At 36.9% G+C, this 20,775-nt stretch overlaps 2 protein-coding genes across 3 annotated transcripts; both read left to right on the forward strand.

Moving 5' to 3' along the window:
• Positions 1 to 222: 222 nt before the first annotated feature.
• LOC110039317 (microtubule-binding protein TANGLED1) lies at positions 223 to 1,796 on the forward strand. 2 transcript variants are annotated; one of them, XM_020744340.1, is made up of 4 exons: positions 223 to 367; positions 445 to 587; positions 692 to 750; positions 861 to 1,796. In XM_020744340.1, the coding sequence occupies exons 1-4, from the start codon at positions 287 to 289 to the stop codon at positions 1,766 to 1,768; spliced, it is 1,191 nt and encodes a 396-aa protein (XP_020599999.1). In that variant the 5' UTR covers positions 223 to 286; the 3' UTR covers positions 1,769 to 1,796. The 2 variants fall into 2 exon arrangements, with proteins under 2 accessions (XP_020599999.1, XP_020600000.1); XM_020744341.1 differs by having other exon boundaries at positions 481 to 587.
• Positions 1,797 to 7,963: 6,167 nt separating this feature from the next.
• LOC110017973 (cation/H(+) antiporter 15-like) lies at positions 7,964 to 19,479 on the forward strand. Its single transcript, XM_020715170.1, has 5 exons — positions 7,964 to 8,249; positions 9,442 to 10,521; positions 16,548 to 17,179; positions 17,873 to 17,927; positions 18,915 to 19,479. Exons 1-5 carry the CDS (start codon positions 7,983 to 7,985, stop codon positions 19,431 to 19,433), a joined length of 2,553 nt encoding a protein of 850 aa, XP_020570829.1. The 5' UTR covers positions 7,964 to 7,982; the 3' UTR covers positions 19,434 to 19,479.
• The last annotated feature ends 1,296 nt before the right edge of the window (positions 19,480 to 20,775 follow it).

Below are 20,775 nucleotides of genomic sequence, written 5' to 3' on the forward strand. Positions count from 1 at the left end.
CTCTTTACTTATTATATATATTATGAAGATAATTTACCTATTTTTGGTCAACACGTGGCGAGACATCGACGCCAGCGAGATCGCCATTGTTGGAAGAAAATTTTGAGTTACCAAAATAAAAAGTAAAGTAGCCGTTACACGGGGTTAGATAGACGACCGTTGAACTGAAGTTTTAGATACGTTAGTCGAGTTCCAACACTTTCTCAACAAATTCGAATAAACTCGGACTGGAAATTGGAGGCGAAGAAAAGAACCTGCGCTACAACATCTCGCAAAGCAATCAACAATGGTGGCTAAGAGTCCCGCCATTCCGAATAGGATGAACGCTGCCATCAATCCAATCCTCGTCAAAGAAACAATTCAAAAGGTATTCATCTACAAACCTCTTCCTCATCTCTTCTGCCTTCCAAATCTTCCAATTTCTTATAAATTCTCTATGTAAAGTTGGATAAATGCATGGCTCGCTTGGAAGAGCTCCAGTTCACGGTTACCGGCGGCTCAAAGTTTATCTCCGGCGTGAAGCTCAGCCCACGCAGCACCAGGGGATATTTCAGAACCAGTCTCCAATGCAAGCAAGAATCCTTGAGGTTTCTATAAGCAGCCACACTAGAAATTTCAGTTCAAAATTCTGCCTTCTTCTTCTCTCCCTTCAACAAATTTAGTCTCTTACTTTCTCTCTTAATTCTTTAAGGATGAAGGCTGCTGCAGCCCAGAGATCACCGGAGTCAAAGTTTCCGGAAAAAGCGAAAGGTAACGGCTAAAAAAATTCAAAAATTTCCCCCGTTATCTCCCTTCCTTCATGGGATTCGCTCATCCAACTTCTCCTTGCTCTGTTTTTTTTCTTCTGTATATTACCACAGCGATTGAATGGCGAAGAATGTCCCTCACGGCCATGCTGCTCAACGAAACAGTCGCCGAGATCCTCCAAACAAGCAAGTTAGTTTCTAATTTTTCGATCAAAAGCACAGATACCAATCCAAGAACTCCTGAAACTGGCTCCAGAAGCAGAAACTTAGACAGCACAGAACTGAGGGCAAAACGGGCAAAGGAGAAACATCTCTCTACCCGAACATTGCGTTCTGAATCTGGCTCTCCAGTTCTTCGCAGAACTCGATCTCGAATAACTTTTAAAACAACCTCTCCTCTTAACGTAAGACAGGCATCCATGAATTTGACAAAAGCCAGACCTATGGTTTCAGTTGATCGGATCACGCCGAAAAACAAACCTTGGATGAAGAAGACGGTGCTCTTCACTAACCCGCTTTTTCATTCTACTTCCCCTACATCTACGCAGCAGAAGAGCTTCTACAAGACCAGATCTCCGATTATTACAAGACGTTCACAGGCTCCACATAAGTTCTTGATAAAATCTCAGCGTACAACTCTGCATTCGCAGCTCAAAAGCAAGAAAGCAGTGCCAGAGGTGACTACTGTTTCGCCAGTAAGAAATAAGGAATCTCCTGCAAAGCAACGGCGCTGTTCTTTCTATCCTTCTAAATTTCAAAATAAGAATTTGAGTTCACAGTTCAAGAGCAAAAAGGCAGCGCCTGAGGTGACTATTTCACCAATAAGAAGTAAAGCTTCTGCTGCGAAGCAACGGCGCTGTACCTTTTCTCCGTCTAAATTCGCAAACAGATTAGTCTCACCTCTAAAGGCGAGGCTTTCTTTTCAGAAGGGAGGGGGAAGGGTGATTCCTGGGCTGGAACAGAGGCACAGTTGGAGTATTTCTGTGAAGCAGTCATCTGCTCGGTTAAACTGTGCCATCTGACGAATTCTTAGAGAGGCAAGAATGATACAGAGCAAGTATATGTGTAAGAATATCTGATTCTTTCGCGTTCAATTTTAATAAAAGTATAAAAGTTGAACTTCATCTGGTTGGATGAAAAGTTTAAATTTGTTTGCATTGAATATGTTTTTGCAAATATTTACTCGATTCAAGTGAATGATCACTGCTTCTATAGTCTATGGAGGAATTTTCTTAATGAAGTTGATCTCTGCATGCTTCTAGTTGTGATTCAGGTAAGTAGTTTGTCTAAATTTTGGTATGCAAATTCTTCTGAGAGAGGTTGACATTGTCCTGACATTTGGTATGCACATTTCTAAGTATGGAAAATTGCATAAGGGTTCGATAAATACAAGAAGAGGCAGTTGTGAAAACCAATTTTAACCGGTTGTAAGCTCTTCGCACTCTTTACTTATCTTTCTCCTTTCATGTGAAGCTAGGCGATAGATATTAATCAAACTTGCATCAAGCTTAATAATTTTGGAGAACGTTATAAGCTCGATTTCTGTAGTGTCATAATGGTCATAAAAATTTTTGAGATAACTTTAGATTGTTTATTTAAATTATTTAAATTGCATATTTGTATAGTAGTATGCATGAAGCCTAAGAATTTCATAGAAAATTATGTTTTGCTCAGTGGTATGGTTCTATCCGACAAAGTTGTCATAATAAATGCATATATGATTTATGTTTAATTATTATATGCATTTAATATAATGTCTATGATGTCTCTTAACATAAAGGCATACCAAAAAGTTTACTTATTTGATATGCGCATTTGTGTGTATGCAAAATTGCCCAAGGTTCCATAAAGATACTATTTGATATGCGCATTTGTGTGTATGCAAAATTGCCAAGGTTCATCTACCTACAAACAGTGGTGAAAATCAAAATTAACCTAGTAGTATGTTCTTATGGATCAAAATGGTCACAATGATAAGTGAGTGGGGATATCAACTCTTTGCTTGTCCTTCTCTTTTCATGTCAAACTAGGAGGAAGATATTATTCAAACTTGCATCATGCTTATTAATTTTAGAGAACATTATAAGCATGATTTATGTTCTATCATAATGGCCATATAGACTTATGAGATCAATTTTTTATTGTGTATTTAAATCATCTAAAATGTTTATTTATACAACGGTATGTATGAACCATAAGAATTTCGTAGAAACTTATGTTATGCTTACATGTATAATTATATCCAATAAAGTTTCCATAATAAATACATATTTGATTTAAGTTTTCTTACTATACTCATTCAATATAATGTTTATGATGTCTCTTAAATTGTATTTCAAATGTTTCTAGTTTTTAAATAATTATATAAAATATTGTCTATAAAAATTTATAAAATCCTATTGAATTATTATAAGATCAAATTTGGCTTATGCCGTGAAACAAAATTTTTTGAACTAGTTTGAAATTTGATCTTCAAACCATCTTCACTAACATTATAGAATATTTAGTATTGATTTTATGTTTATTTTTACTTAATTTATGGGTGTTGTAGATATGAAATAGGATATGCTTCTTTAACTGAAACTTTGAAGGCCCAAACTCAAGATTGGGTGTGGTTTAGCTCAACTCATGGGCTGTTTATTTGGTTGTTGGCTTGGCTCAAAATAAACCTAAAATTACTGTTAAACCTAAAGTTAAAATTGATTCAAATTAAACTAACTTTAACCTAATTCAATATGACTCAAAAATCAAGATAATTCAACTTAATTAACCTTAAACATAACAAAAAAACAACCAAATCGTACTTGAAACTTATAAGCTTTTCTTAAATGCAATTGAATCTAACTTAATTCACATTTGATTTAAACATAAAACTAAGCCTCCCTGGACTAATTTAAACTTACCCTAGGTTTAATCTAATGTATCTATTAAACCTTAAAATGTTTGCGGAATCAAGCCCACGAAGTAGAGCGTAAGGTTGGAAGAGGATTGGAGGCAAAAAAGAAGTGAACAGTAGTTAGAGCATCTCAATCTTTTTCAAGTCACTCTTCTATGCAAAGAAGTTTAGGGGTATCAAGGTCACTTGTACAATACACAAATAATTAAAAATATATCAATAAATAATTTGATGGACTATCGTAATTTAATCCAATCGCCAATTCACGGTCATTGTCTTGGTGATAGCAGCCTAAATCAAATGAGGATGAGGTAGAGGTCTGCTGACTAAACTCATATGTGGAATCACTTTGACATATGCTGCACCTTTTTGGTTTGTATGATAGTGATTCATCCTTTGTTCACCCGGCTGCAGTGTCATCCTTTCTATGATGGCAAGTCACCCTTTCTATACAAATGGGCTTAGGGGTATCATGGTCAGTTGTACAATACACAAATAATTAAACATGTAACATTAATAATTTGTTGGTCTATCGTGATTTCATCCAATCTCTAGTTCACGGTCATTTGCTTGGTGATAGCGGTCTAAATCACAAGGGGAGACATAGAGACCTTTAGACTAAACTCATCCATGGAATCACTTTGACATATGATCCACTTTTTTCATATGATGGTGAGTCGCGCTTCGTTCATCCGGTTGGAGAGTCATTATTCGTTCGGCTCCTCATAGAGCCATCTTTCGTTTGGTCAGATGTGAACTGATTCTTCATTCTTCCGTGTGTGTCAACCATCTTATCAACTGATGCGATTAATTTGTTATGATCTTTGAGATTTTTATTTTTGGATTGGAATCAATGTTGACTAGTCTCTTATATGACTTGACCATGGGTCTCACTTTACTTGTCGTGTTTTTTCATTTTTCCTTGAGAATCGTATTGTCAAGGTTTTCTCATTTGTATTTTGTTCCCCAATTTTCTTGCTTTTAAAAGTAACAATTACAATAAAAATAGGAAAATTAAATGCAGCGCTAAATTCCACATTTGATTCATTTACATTATGATCTGTATTTAATATTCAAACTCCCTAGTTTTTCATGTGTTGTCATTTTATAAATAGGTCAACACTGATGACCCTTGCTTTCACATTTTTCTTCTGTCCAAGCCTTTAGTTGTTCTTGGTAGAGGATGCCCTGATGGCGAGTGGAAAAAAGCTTCGGTCTGGAGATCTATCTGATGACATCCTAATGAAGGCTTTTAGACTTCCGGACATTCGGCTGATATAACCTGTCCACAGAATATTCCCATGAAATTTAATCATCCTGAGGGTGGAGCAGTCAACAACCAAGGGAAATATCTTGAGGCCAACAAGCTTACCCAAAAGACGCAATTCAAGTAGCTGGCTTTCAAGAAGGGACCTTTGGGCATATGCAAGGACGATGATGAGGATGAAGTCTGTGATGATCTTCCTATAGTTCATCAAAAGTCGGATGAAGGTCCAAACATGTCTCCCACTTGTGTATCACTTTAGTATGTTGGTCAATAGAGCAATGACACTCGACGAACCTCTGAAGGTGTGTTCTTCGTTCTGCTCCTCATAGAGCCATCTTTCGTTTGATCAGATGTGAATTGATTCTTCATTCTTCTGTGTGTGTCAACCAGCTTATCAACTGATGCGATTAATTTGTTACGATCTTTGAGATTTTTATTTTTGGATTAGAATCAATGTTGACTAGTCTCTTATATGACTTGACCATGGGTCTCACTTTACTTGTCGTGTGTTTTCATTTTTCCTTGAGAATCGTATTGTCAAGGTTTTCTCATTTGTATTTTGTTCCCCAATTTTCTTGCTTTTAAAAGTGACAATTACAATAAAAATAGGAAAATTAAATGCAGCGCTAAATTCCACATTTGATTTATTTACATTATGATCTGTATTTAATATTCAAACTCCCTAGTTTTTCATGTGTTGTCATTTTATAAATAGGTCATCACTGATGACCCTTGCTTCCACATTTTTCTTCTGTCCAAGCCTTTAGTCGTTCTTGGTAGAGGATGCTCTGATGACGAGTTGAAAAAAGCTTCAGTCTGGAGATCTATCTGATGACATCCTAATGAAGGCTTTTAGACTTCCGGACATTCGGCTGATATAACCTGTCCACAGAATATTCCCATGAAATTTAATCATCCTGAGGGTGGAGCAGTCAACAACCAAGGGAAAAATCTTTAGGGCAACAAGCTTACCCAAAAGACGCAATTCAAGTAGCTGGCTTTCACGAAGGGACCTTTGGGCATATGCAAAGACGATGATGAGGATGAAGTCTGTAATGATCTTCCTATAGTTCATCAAAAGTCAGATGAAGGTCCAAACATTTCTCCCACTTGTGCATCACTTAAGTCTGTTGGTCAATAGAGCAATGACACTCAACGAACCTCTGAAGGTGTGTTGCTAGTGGATAAAGGTGCAGTCAACAAACTAGGGAAAAATCTTGAGGGCAACAAGCCTACCCAGAAGACGCAAGTCAAGTAGTTGGCTTTCAAGAAGGGACCTTTGAGCATATGCAAGGACGATGATGAGGATGAAGTGTGTGATGATGTTCCTATAGTTCATCAAAAGTCGGATGAAGGTCCAAACATTTCTCCCACTTGTGCATCACTTAAGTCTATTGGTCAATAGAGCAAAGACACTCGACGAACCTCTGAAGGTTTGTTATTAGTGGATAAGGGCACAGACAGTCCTTTTCAGACCAAAGGCGTGGGGGTTGCAGACGCTCCACCTGTGTCTGATGAGAGTCTCTCGTCTTTATTTTGGTTTGACCTAGATTGATTCCTTAATTTAACGACAAATTATTTCAGATGCAAATCCGTCACAAATCCCATTTGGCGTTAGATTTTCCTTCGATTAACGTTGGATTTGTCAAGATAAATTCTGTAGTGATTATCATATATAGTGATGAAGACCATAAACAAGCAATAAACACACTTTGACCTAAAAAAATGTGAGGTTTATTTGTATTATTGAGATATTCACTATAAAATCATTAAAATACTGCAAACATTAAACTAAAAATAAAAAATTATTAATTTTATTACTTATATATAGAAATCTAAAATATAGCCCACAATTCTCATGTATTTACAAAGCTAGCACCTAAACTCTCATATTTACATGCATACCATTCAAATCTCTAACATCATATAAAAAATTCCTCCATCAATATCTATTTAAGAGTGAAATAAAAATTTTCCAGCATTGGTTCATGACATCAAGATATTTAAATGTAAAGATCAAAATTTTAGATACATAAACGTAGGGGTGTAAACGAACAGAGCTTGTGTTTATGTTCGGTTCGTTTGAAATTTAGTTTGTTTGAACTAAACAACATGAGTTGTTCGCGAACGGCGAGCTAGTTTGACATCCCTAATATTAATATATAGAATTAATATATTATATTAATTATATAACTTATATTATATAAATATATAATATCTATATTAGTATATTACTAATATAGTTTATTAATATATTATTATTATTAATTTATTATATATTATAATTTATAAAATTTAATTTTTTAAAATATCATAAATTTTTTATTTTAAATTATTTTAAATTATTTTATATTTCAAACAATAACGATTCAAACACGAACGAACGCATCACTGTTCGTGTTTGGATCGTTTAACTAATCGAAAGAAAAAAATTTGTTCACGTTGGTCTCATTCACCTATCGAACGAATTGAACACGAACTGTTCGCAAATAACGAGCTTTTTTTTTTTGACAGCCCTACATAAACACATATAAATTATGTGGTATGCATGTAAACTCTCCTTTAAAAAATCATGAACAACTACCCCAAACTGCTCCAAAATAACGCATTTCATAACCACTCTTCTACAACCACTGTCTTCTTTACCGGATCCTATCTGGAGAGCATTGCACTCTTTTTTTGGCAGCAACAGATTTGATCACTTTGAATGATTGGGGGCGACAAAATTTCTAAATGATTAAACTAAATAATACAAATTTATTAATTTTATTACTTATATATATATATAAATACATAAAATTATGTGGTATGGATGTAAATTTTCCTTGAACAAATCCTGAAATATGTACCCAAACTCATCCAAAATAACACATTTCATAACAACTAGCTCATTAAGGAAACATCTACAACCACTATCTTCTCTACCTGATCCTCTCTGCAGAACATGACATTTTTTTCTTAAGAAAAAGCAAATTTGATCACTTGGAATGGTTGTAATCGAAACAAAAGCCTGATTTTTTTTTCACAACACGCTTTTCGTCCTCGGAGGTTGTCCCAAGCTGCCGGCGTCGCCATGAATGGAAGGGGTGGTTCAGCTCCTGATGGCATTCATTTCCAGAACAGAGAGGTGGCTTGTTCTACCTGGCCGAGAGAACAAGACTTCAGGTGGTATTCGTTCGGAGTCTTCTCTGGAGAGCCCTACAATTTCTCCTTCCCGATCCTGCTGACTCAGATCGTCATTATTGCGTCCACTTCTCGCGTCCTCAACTTCCTCTTCCGCCCCTTCAAGCAGCTGCGCATCATCGGCGACATCTTCGTATTGTCATCTTTATTTTATTATGTTTAGCTCCCGGTTTACTCTGCAGTGGTGATGAAGATAAATAAGTAATAAACACACTTTGAGGGAAAATATTTGCTTGCATAAGATGTACTTAACACTGTGTACGTCAGGGGTTATTCAGGGGGTAAGGGGGGTTATTCAGGGGGTACGGGGGGTTATACCCCTTGTAACCTCCGTGTAATTTCCTTGTGTAACCTCCGTATAACTTATTTGTACTCATGAAACTACAGAAGCGCGTAACTCATTTGTAAGATACAGATAGTTTACAAAGAGATTACAGTGGGGTTACAGAGGGGTATAACCCCGATATAACCCTCCTGTACCCCCTGAATAACTCCTGGACGTACCTGGACGTACGCTGGACGTACGCATCGCTGCATACGTCTTATGTACGCAAATATTTTCCCACTTGGAGGGGGGGCAGGATTTAAGGTTGGATTTAGGTGTATTTAACATGAATCAAGTCAAATATGAAAACACATGCGATACATAGATCCAACATTTTGGACACTATAAGGTTAATCAGGATTTTAGTAAATTTGATAGAGAGATGAATTTAAGGGATTTAAGAAGGCACCTAGTTTGCTAAATACATTAGAAAGTTTAAGGGGATTTAGTGATAACTGAATCACACTTAATTATTAATTTAATACCTCCAAATCTTATAAATCTGAATTTATCGGATTTACTATATCCTATTTAGCTTAAATCTAAGTTGCAACTAAATATCCTCAGAAAAAATTATTAGGTGCAGCGTCGGCACCAATAGGAGGAGAGAGGGGCCAGACCCTCTCTCTCCGGCCCCGCCCCTCTCTCTCCGGCCCCCTCTCTCCTCTCATTGGGTGGTCCCGTCGCATCTAGTATTTTTTACTCTGAGAGATGTTCCCTCTCTCCTCTCATTGGGTGGTCCCGTCGCATCTAATAATTTTTACTCTGCGAGATATTCAGGATAAGATGATTGAAATACTGCAAAAATTCAATTTTGTACATAAAATTTTAATTTTATCTTCATAGATAAGAATTATTTGAATCTGGAGCCCAAAAATTCAAAAAAAAAAAAAAATGCAGTTGAACACATTTGAGATGATTACCTAAAAAACATACCAAAAATTATAAAATCATTCTGATTCTGAAAGATCAAAACTTCAGCAGAATAATCTCAAGACCGCACGCAATGCAACTGAAAAAAAAGGAAATTCCGATTCAACCGCATTTATTACTTTCAGAATTAATGAATTCTAATTCACCCAACCCGACCTGCAACAATTTTCAGGCCGGCTTCCTGCTCGGTCCCGAATTCCTGGGACGCCTACTGCCCGGCTACAGCGCCCTCCTATTCTCTGACCGCGAGATGATGATAAGCCACACCCTCTCCGCCGCCGGCATCATGCTCTACTGCTTCCTCGTCAGCGTCAAGATGGACCCCGCCATCGTCGCCCAATCCGGCCGCCGGACTGTCATCATCGGTTTATGCAACAGCATCCTCCCCATGATCCTCATGATCCTCACCGCCATACCCCTCCGCTCCCACATCCCCTCTGCCATCGCACAGAGCAACTTCATCATCTTCCTCGTCGCCCCTCTCAGCATCACCAACTTCCCCGTCATCGCCGACGCCCTCACCGAACTCCAACTCCTAAACACCGAGCTCGGCCGCCTAGCATTATCCGCCTCATTGATCAACACCAGCGTCGGATGGTTGCTCTTCATCTTCATGAGCCAGGACAGGGGAGGGCTGGACAAGGCTTTCAAGATGGTGTTTTCCATGCTCATCTTGGTGTTGCTCATCGTCTTCCCGTTCAGGCGGTGGATGCTGTGGATCGTGAGGCGGACGCCGAAGGGGCAGCGGGTGGGAGAATTCCAGGTATTTGCGGTGTTGATGTGCATGTTGGGGGTGGCTGTGTTGAGCGAGATGATTGGGGCGACGAATATAAACGGGGTGGTGGCGTTGGGGTTGGTGATACCGGAGGGGACGCCGCTGGGCGCGGCGCTGGTGGAGACGATTGAGTTGGTGTCCAACGAGATCATGTTGCCTTTGTTTTATGCTAATGCGGGGAGGTACGTGAGCCTGGCGGCATTGGTGCATTGGAGGTCGTGGATGGTGCTGATGTGTCTGCTGGGATTGGTGTATGTGGCTAAGTTTGTGTGGACGTTTGTGCCGGCGGTGTATTTTTGTAAGGTGCCGGCGCGCCAGGCTTTTATATTGGGGCTCATCTTCAACATCAGAGGCTTGGTGAATCTAATCACTTATTACAAATACAGAGTTCAGTCGGTACGTATGTCTTTCTCTTTTGTTCTAAAGGGCACATTATATATAATAGTAAGGTTTTTTATAAGTTCTATGATGGAGCAACCATGTTTAAATTATTGTATCATTGAATGGGTCAAAATTACCTTTAGTCATTCAAAATTTATTTTGATTTAGTTAATCTAATTGTAGAAAATGTGAAGCTCTTTAAGTAGGATGAAGTTCATTGAGACATCTTTTGGCATAACGATTGTAATTTCATCATAAACACTATAAAGTAAGTGTTCTTGTGAGAGAGGAATTTTGAGATGGCTGACCTTCTAGATATCAATTGAACAAAATGGTGAGGTCATTAAACCGAACTAGACAATATTTCCATATATAAAAATTTGAGTCGTTATAAATGATATCAGTGTTACCTCAGTGTGAATATAGGAACTAAATTTCATTGAACAAAATGTTACATCATGAGAGACACTTCCCAAGTCCTAAATGACATAAATTACTACTTGGTAGAAACTATCTCTTGAATCTATAAGGGCTACTGCCTATAGAATGATATATGTCTGGTGGATGATTATAAGTTAAGAAAACTAACGATGACATCATGAATTACTTAAGTGGAGAAAACTGTGATGCCCCTTAAGTAGAACGAATTGAACTCTTAAACTTCAAGGTATTTCTTTATGTAATGGTTGGAGTTTTAACATAAAATTAAAAGTTAAGTGTGCTCTAGTGGGAGCACTTAAAATGAGCAATGTATCGGGAAGCTACACCAATGAGATAAAATCATAATGTTATTAGGCCAAAATTGATAATATCTCAAATGCATAAGAGTTCACATTGTTGTAGATACTTTATATAAAATCGGGTTAGCCTATTTAAGTTAGGAATTAGTACTAGTAAAATATAATATATGGCAATAAAAAATCTTCCTATACACATCATAAAGCTCAAATTTGCAAGGCATTCAACGGTCTATAAAATAAATCTATTTAGACAATTGTCTCGATTCCAATTGCTACAATCATAAGCATGTTTCAAGTAGAGTTTGCAACGCTCGCTCTTAAAATCCTTAAATCTATAAACTTTAACTTTGATCATTGATTCATCCTTGAGAATAAATTTAATCATTCACATTCAATTTTTCAACTGCTCGCAACTTCGAAACTGTCAACACCTTTGTGAGCATGATCGTCAAATTCTACTTTATATTTAACCTTGCCTTCTTCAATCAAATCATGAACAAAGTGGTATATTTCATCAATGTGTTTGGTATAAGCATGATGAACATTATTTATAGCCTAGAATATCTCACTTTGACTATCACATAACACCGTGAGAGACTTCTGATCAACTATCAAGTCATCCAGTAAACCATTCATCATATGCTTCCTTCATCGCCACTGTGATTGTCATGTACTCAGCCTTCGTAGTAAACAAAATAATAGTAGACTGAAGAGTCGAACTACAACAGAATGGAACTCCTGTTAATATGAATAAATAACTAGTTGTAGATCTTCACCTACACATATCATGTGCATAGAGTGAGTCAGCGTAGCCTACACACAATCTACACTGGATAATTGTCTTTGAAACATAAAGCCAACATCAACTGTACCCTTCAGATATCTCAGAATGTTCTTCACAGCCTGTCAATGACTCTTCCCTAGATCATGCATGAACCTGCTCATAACAACAACTACTTGTGCAATGTCTGATCTAGTATAAACCGTGACATACATCAGACTGCCCAATGCACTAGTATAAGAAACTGATCACATATCTTTCATCTCCTGATCATCTTAAGAACATTGATCTGAGCTCAACTGAAAGTTAGATGCAATTGGTAGACTCACCACCTTGCTCGAGTCCTCAACCTCAAATTTCTTTGACACCTTTCAAACATAAGCTTATTGCAAAAGTCAAACATTTTTAGCTAAATTGTTCTTAAGAATCTTCATGCCAAGAAATTTGTGAGCTTCACCAAACTCTTTTATTTCAAAATATTTTAATAGTTTATTTTTCATCCTATAAAACTCAATCTAACTAGTAGTAGTATTCAACATATAGAAACAATTAAATGAACTTGTCATTGGCCAACTTCTTGAAATATACACAATAAACATATTGGCTCCTTGTGTACTCCCGCCCCGTTATGAACTGATCAAAATTTGTATGTCACTATCATGGTGATTGCTTCAACTCTTACAAAGACTTGTTCAGTTTACAAACCAGACAGCTGCAATATATAGATCACCTCTTGCACGTTTACGTGTAGGAATGCAGTCTTCACATCAACTTGTTCTAAGATTAGATGATATTATACTACAAGTGCTAAGAGAACACAAATTGACGAATGTTTGACCATAGAGAAGAACAGTTCATCATAATTAGTCCTTTCTCATTGTGCAAAGTCTTCTACCACTAATTTTATCTTGTACTGTGCTTCAGCTCCATGAGATCCTTCTTTCTTTGCATACACTTATTTGCACCTAATGACTTTCCTTCGTGGAGGAAGCTTCACAATCCTTCATGTACCATTCTTCCGATGAAATTCCATTCATCTCTTCATCTGCTGCTGCTCTCCAAATATCACAGTCTGGGCTCTCCACCACTTCTTTATAGTGACGAGAAATTTGTGTCTCTATGGTCTTTATAGTGACGAGAATTTTGTGCCTCTATGGCTAAAAGTTCAAATGTAATGTGATCCCTCAACCAAGCTGATTTTGGGACATTCTAGTGACTAGTCTTGCTTTTAGCAATAAATTCCTAAGCAAGAATCTGATCTTCAACATCTTCTTTCACTTTCTCCTGAGCACTATCAACAGATGCCTTTTGAGCTGCAATTGGATCAGATATTTGAGTTGGAGTGGATGAACTCTATGAAACAAATGGAGTTGCATCAAACTCCAATTATTGTTGAATATTTGTGGTCCCAAAAGAACTCTTCACCTGCTTTGGGTCTCTCTTTTTAACAATCTTGTTTCATCAAATGTAATTTTCCTGCTAATAATAACCTTCCTTTTCTGACCAATCATGCAACTTGAAGATCCTGCTAGAGATTATTCTGCAGCTAAGCGTGGTGGTAATTTTGACACCTAAACACTCTCATATATTCATAATCTCTAGCAGGATGCTGTGACCACATCTCCTTTGGAGTCTTACTCCTAATAGCTGCAGAAGGTAAGCAGTTCACCAAGTGACAATCATATTTTATGGCATCGACTCAATAGATTCTATCAAACACAACATTAGATAACATACACAAAACCTTCTCCACCAAAGCCTGATTCATCCTCTTAGTCACTTCATTCTACTGTGGTGTCTCTCTAATAGTGAAGTGATGTTCTATCCCAGCTCTCTTGCACTCTTGTAAGATTAATATGAATCTAATACACCACATCTTTTTACCAGGCTAAATCCACTTCTTCCCATTTATGAAAATCTCCAACACTTTGTTTTTGTGTTTCACGGTGTACACCTGAGCATACTTAGAGTAATCATCAAAAAAAGATACAAAGTATCTTTTCTTGTTGATTGATGTTGTCTTTATCTGGCCCCAAACATATATGTGAATATAGTCTAAAATATCTTTTGTGTTGTGCGTGACAATACTAAATGATAAACATATTTTTTTGGTCAAACAAATAATGTTCACAGAAATCGAGCTTACAGATGCTCGCTCTTTTGATCAATCATTTCTTCATCAAAGCATGAAGTGAAGCCTCTCAAGCTTGAGCTAGCTGCTTATGCCAAGACATAGTGGTGTTACAATAATTATTAGTAGCAACAACCATTCTAGTCACTGTACTACTCTTAAGATAGTAAAAATTGTGATGACAAACTCGCTTCACAAAAAACATTACTTCATGACATATCCTCAGAACTCCTACCTTAATAACTACCTTGTATCCCTTGGACTCTAAAGCCCCAACTGACAGTAAATTCTTCATGATATTTGAAACATATTTAACATCATTCAGCTCCCTAACAACACTTTCATGTATCCTGAAAAAGATACTCCCTACAACAATTGTATGATAAACTTGATCGTTGTCCATAGTCACTACACTACTATCTAGCTCCTTGTACGTACAGAATCATCATCGATAAAAATAAATATGATAGGTAGCACCAGTATCAGAATTTAACACGAATCATCTGTAAACAAACTGTGAAAAACTGTAGATAATGATATATCTGAATCTGCCTCTTCACTTCTTTCCACACTAAAATTGACTTTCACATCAGATGTAACTTTCTTTCCCTTCTCATTCAGCTTTAGACAGTTTTTCTTTCAATGACCAATCTCTAAACAGTAAGCACACTAATTTTCCCTGAGACTGCACCCATGAGACATGCCTCACTTTTAAGAAATGTCACTACAACCACATTTCTTTACCAAATTCTTCTTCTTCTTCTCAGATCTGTCACGTTGGAGTGTTAGTGTCTCGGTTGATTTCCTCTTTGTGGACTCCTTGTCCCTTCGACGGAACTTGTGATACAACATTGCCCCAATCACTTCGTCATAATTTAAGACCTCCTTCCCATGAATGAGTGTTATCGCAAAATTTTGGTACTTATCTTGGAGCAAATTCAAAAGAAAAAGTTTTTTATCATCATCTTCTACATTCTCATCCAAATTTAACAGATCTCTCAAAAGCTTTGTGAAGTTGTTCAATTGATTATCAATATCAAACCTCTATCTCATCCGGAATCTATAAAGAGCACTTCATATAGAGATAATTTTTCACGCTCCTCATGAGCAGCCTCCACAATCCCTACAGAAGTCTCCATCATCACTCCATATTTGATTTCCTGTTCAAGCAATTTTGTATTGAGCTACAAGCATTTCAGTTCATCTTCAATTAATCTATCTCTAACATCTCTTCAAGACATTTCTCGCTATCCAAGACTTCTTTCAGATTTCGAGAACACAACACATCAATCACCTCACACGTCACATGTCAAAGTTCTCTTTGCTATTAAATTTTGTCGCATCAATTTTGACGGGATGCGTAGTTACCTGATGTATCTATTTTTCCACTGTTATTTGTTACCACTTTTAGAATCTCTTTGAGAAAAAAAAAATTCCTTTAGTTGAATATCTGGGAAAAAAATAAAAAAATATTCCAGAACCTTTTTTAATTCCTTAAAAAACTTTCTAATTTTATGCAAACAATTAAGTAATTTAATGCAAAATTCTCATGAATTTTATTTGCACGCGTCTCATAATTACTCACTTATCATAAAAATATGTAGTTAGAGATCATTTTTCCCCTATCTACCATCATCACGTATGCATTTAATTTTAGATCATTCATAATCACTATATGAATAATATACCCTGTTATTAGTCCAATATTACTATTACGCATCATCAATTAATATATTCTAACGTATCAAAAGTATATACATTAATATTTTTATATAAATTAATATTTTATGTTATATAATGTCTGATTCTAAATTCAGCCAAAATTGTTTCCCCTTCGCGCCGAAAACATTACATCGTGACTCTTAACATAGAGCTACGTTCGGATTGAAATATTCGGCTGTGTTACGGGAATATTCCATTTGCGTTATTTATAAAAAAATGATGTGTTATTCGAGCATTATAGGATGTTATTCGATTATTTTACAGTGTTATTGGAATATTCCATTGTGTTATTTGATTTGGGCCAAAGATAATATTTCAATAACATCGCAAAATAATCAAATAACACATCGATATTTCAATAACATCACAAAATAATCAAATAACACATCGTTTTCACAAATAACGCAGATAAAATATTCCTGTAACACCCCTGTAACACAGCCGAATATTTCAATCCGAACGTAGCTCTACATTAGGAGTCCTGATATAATATTTTTCTACCTATATATTTTTATGATAAGTGAGTGCAAAATAATCAAATAATATTATATAATACTCGAATAACATATTGTTTTTGAAATAATACGAATGTAATATTCTTGTAACACAATTGAATATTTCAATCCGAACATAACTAAGTACTAATGTAACATTTTTTCCCGTGCAGCTACTGGAAGATGAAAGCTTCTCAATTGTGATCTTCTCCTACCTTCTGGTCACCGTAATCGTGACACCGACTGTGCAGAAGCTCTACCAGCCCTTACCTGAACGCCGCCATTCAAACCGCCGGACCATCCAGCACCTCAAACCCAACTCACAGCTCCGCCTCCTCGCCTGCGTACAGAACGATGACCCCATCCCCTGCATCATCAACTTACTCGAATCCTCCTCCCCTGCATCTCCTCCAGCTCCGGCGCCTCTCTTAGCCTGCGTTCTCCACCTCGATGAGCAGCCCGGCCGCGCCGACTCCATACTCATCGCTCACAGCAACAGTAAGGGCTTCCTTAATCCTAAAAACATGGACCGCCTCCACAACGCCTTTACGCACTATGAGAAGAGCAAGGATGGCCTGATCGAAGTTCGGCCATACACATCCATCTCCCCTTCTCATAACATGTGTCAGGAAATCTGCGCGCTTGCCGCGCAGGAGAATGTTGCTTTGGTTATCGTCCCGGTGACCAGGAGGAGTAAAATCTATGGCGGGAGCGGACATGTTGAAGACTATGCTCTGCGCAGCGCAATCCCCAAAATTCTCGCCCAGGTATATATGGAGCCAAAAGCAGAAAAATTATTACCTCAGTATTTTGGCACGTAGAGCTGCTTGTGGAGTTCAGTCTCAAACTAACACGTGAAAATTATGATTCACCTACATAAAAAATGAAAATAAGACTTAAATGCGCGACCCGGCCCGACCAAATATTCCCTCGCGTTATTGTGAATATTTTTTACGTTATTCATGTGTTATTTGTATGTTATTGAGGTATTATTTATGCCAAAAAATATTTTTTGTGTTTTTAATTTATTATTGGTGTGTTATTCATGAATAACATCTTAATAACACATCAATAAAACATGAATAAAGAGAAAAATATTCAGAATAACGCGAAAGAAATATTCCTATAATACGGTCGAGTTGGGTCGCACGTTCTTAATGTGTTATTGGTGTGTTATTTATGTGTTATTGAAGTGATATTTTCCGCATTATTAATGTGTTATTGATATTATTGTTTAAACAATAATATCAATAACACATTAATAATGCGGAAAATATCACTTCAATAACACATAAATAACACACCAATAACACATTAAGAACGTGCGACCCAACTCGACCGTATTATAGGAATATTTCTTTCGCGTTATTCTGAATATTTTTCTCTTTATTCATGTTTTATTGATGTGTTATTAAGATGTTATTCATGAATAACACACCAATAATAAATTAAAAACACAAAAAATATTTTTTGGCATAAATAATACCTCAACCGGGAGCGGACATGTTGAAGACTATGCTCTGCGCAGCGCAATCCCCAAAATTCTCGCCCAGGTATATATGGAGCCAAAAGCAGAAAAATGATTACGTCAGTATTTTGGCATGGAGTTCAGTCTCAAACTAACACGTGAAAATTATAATTCACCTACATAAAAAATGAAAATAAGACTTAAATGCGCGACCCGGCCCGACCAAATATTCCCTCGCGTTATTGTGAATATTTTTTACGTTATTCATGTGTTATTTGTATGTTATTGAGGTATTATTTATGCCAAAAAATATTTTTTTGTGTTTTTAATTTGTTATTGGTGTGTTATTCATGAATAATTTATTGAGGTATTATTTATGCCAAAAAATATTTTTTGTGTTTTTAATTTATTATTGGTGTGTTATTCATGAATAACATCTTAATAACACATCAATAAAACATGAATAAAGAGAAAAATATTCAGAATAACGCGAAAGAAATATTCCTATAATACGGTCGAGTTGGGTCGCACGTTCTTAATGTGTTATTGGTGTGTTATTTATGTGTTATTGAAGTGATATTTTCCGCATTATTAATGTGTTATTGATATTATTGTTTAAACAATAATATCTTAAAATCAACTCAATAATACATCAATAACACATGAATAACGCAGAAAAAATTCAGAATAACTTGAAAGCACGATCGGGTCGGGTCGCGCGTTTTCATTCTTTTTTAAATTTTTTATGGAGGTGGCCCCAGCTTTTCACGTGTTAGTTTTAGATTGGACTCCGCAGACAGCTCTGCATGCGAAGTCCTGATATAATAATTTTCGAAAAGGTGTTTGATGCTGAATGAAAAAAATGAGTGATGGATTGTTAAATTTTTTAAAAAAGAATTTTAACTTTTTTTAACTATAGTTACTAAATTAAAAATATAAATAATCTCAAATTATTATTAATGATTTAAATTGAGTGAGGCCAAATTTATATTGCATGATTAGGGCGATCAATTTTTATTTTTAATAATTTTTTAACAGAAGTTGACACCAAGGTGTTTGATGAAATGCGCAGGCCCCCTGCTCTGTCGGCCTGCTCGTCCACCAGGGCCTCCAGGAACCGTTGTTCAACTCCCCATCCAAATTCCAACAGCATATCGGAGTGCTCTTCTGGAGCGGTCCGGACTCCCGAGAGGCTCTCGCATACGCCTCCCAAATGGCCCGGCACTCCGGCGTCAACCTCACCGTGACCCGATTCTTCGCCGCATCAGAGGAGGTGCAGAACAAAACGCAGGCTTTGCTTGATGACGAGGTAATGGCGGTGTTTCAGCTGGAAAACGCTGGAAATGAGAGAGTCACGGTTCAAGAGATAGTTGTGGAGGACATGGAGCATGCCATATGTGTTATCCGGGAAGTCGGCTGCGGGGGCTACGATTTCGTGGTGGTGGGCCTGCGGTTTGGATGGCGGTCGCCGGTGCTGGAGAGGCTGGAGGAATGGTGCGAGAATCCAGAGCTTGGTGTGATAGGGGATGTCATGGCTTCGCTTGAGTTCGACCGTTGCTTCTCAGTTCTAGTAGTGCAGCAGAAGACGTAGTGGTGTTTGAGAGTGTTGGAGGAGATGAAGGGAACTAATGAACATTTTGTATTGCTTTAGCCATATGTCATTATAGTGAAATTTCAAAAATAGATTTTTTTTAAATTGGTATTCAAAACAGACTAATTTAAGTAGGGACAATTACATGCATAGCACCAGAACATTATCATTCATAAAATCTAACACTCATATTGTATTTTTGAACTACAGAAGTGATGATGTATTTATAATCAAATAAATGAGATTGTTGGCCAAGTTTTTGATAGGAACCCCATCAAAGCATCTATAGTTCCATGAAACAAAAAATGCCCAGTTTGCCAAAGAACAAACCAGTGCAAATAAAGGGGTATGAACAATGACAGGAATGATTTGGATTTTATAGTGTAATAAAGGGTAGGGGAATACTAATCAAGAGGGACAAGTAACTTGTTGTATTCCAAAAATATCTCACTGATAATCATCCTAACATAGCATAGTAATGAAAGTTAAGGAATAACAAATTCATATAAATTGATGCTGATAGAAATATCATCATTCTTATTCCACTTCTTAGATTTCTGCCGGACATCATCAATAGGAGAACTAGTACCCAAGATAATTTTATTATTACTTTCAAGCCATAAACAATGAGCAACAATATGAGCTTGTAAAAAGAATTTTGTTTAGTAATCATGCAATTAAAAGTATAAGTATGTGTTGACCTCACTTTTTGTGAGGGTCTACTTCTGCTCCCTTGGGCCTCATCAGGACAAGCCCAAGTCTTCAACCCTCTAGTTGAGTTGGTTTAGAGTTTTGGCTTGGTAATAGGCCCAATCCACCTCCTCCCATGGGTAAGACATGTCCTAGGTCCCAAAACCTTAGAAACCTCCATGTGAATCCTAGGGGCCACAATCATTTCTGAATTCACAATAGGAGAGGCGTCAACCTAAATTGATCCTTAGCCTCAACTAAGGCCCCCTCAACCCCAATTAACCTTTTTGGTGTCTCTTCCTTTCTATAGAGCATATGATTTAGTCATAAGACTTCCCTATTGACTCTTCTAGAGGACTAGTATTGGGACCCACACCACTTAGAAAATTTGAACTACTTCTTGACTCCTTGTAGTTTTATATGAGTGGTTTCAAATCCTTAACATGTAGTTGAGTCGATTGGAACCAATATATTGAAGCCAAGTAGAGTTTCTATAAGGATTGTGAATGCCTTAGGAAGACCTTTTGGATTTAGAGGTTTTTGTTCTTTGACACAACACACACAAAAACACCACAATTCACACAACACACACAAACATCACATACAAATACACCACAATTCACATAAACTACACTTATATACACGTCCATTA

The sequence above is a fragment of the Phalaenopsis equestris genome, unplaced genomic scaffold (genome assembly GCF_001263595.1).
Source record: "Phalaenopsis equestris unplaced genomic scaffold, ASM126359v1 Scaffold000002, whole genome shotgun sequence".
Taxonomy (NCBI): Eukaryota; Viridiplantae; Streptophyta; class Magnoliopsida; order Asparagales; family Orchidaceae; genus Phalaenopsis; species Phalaenopsis equestris.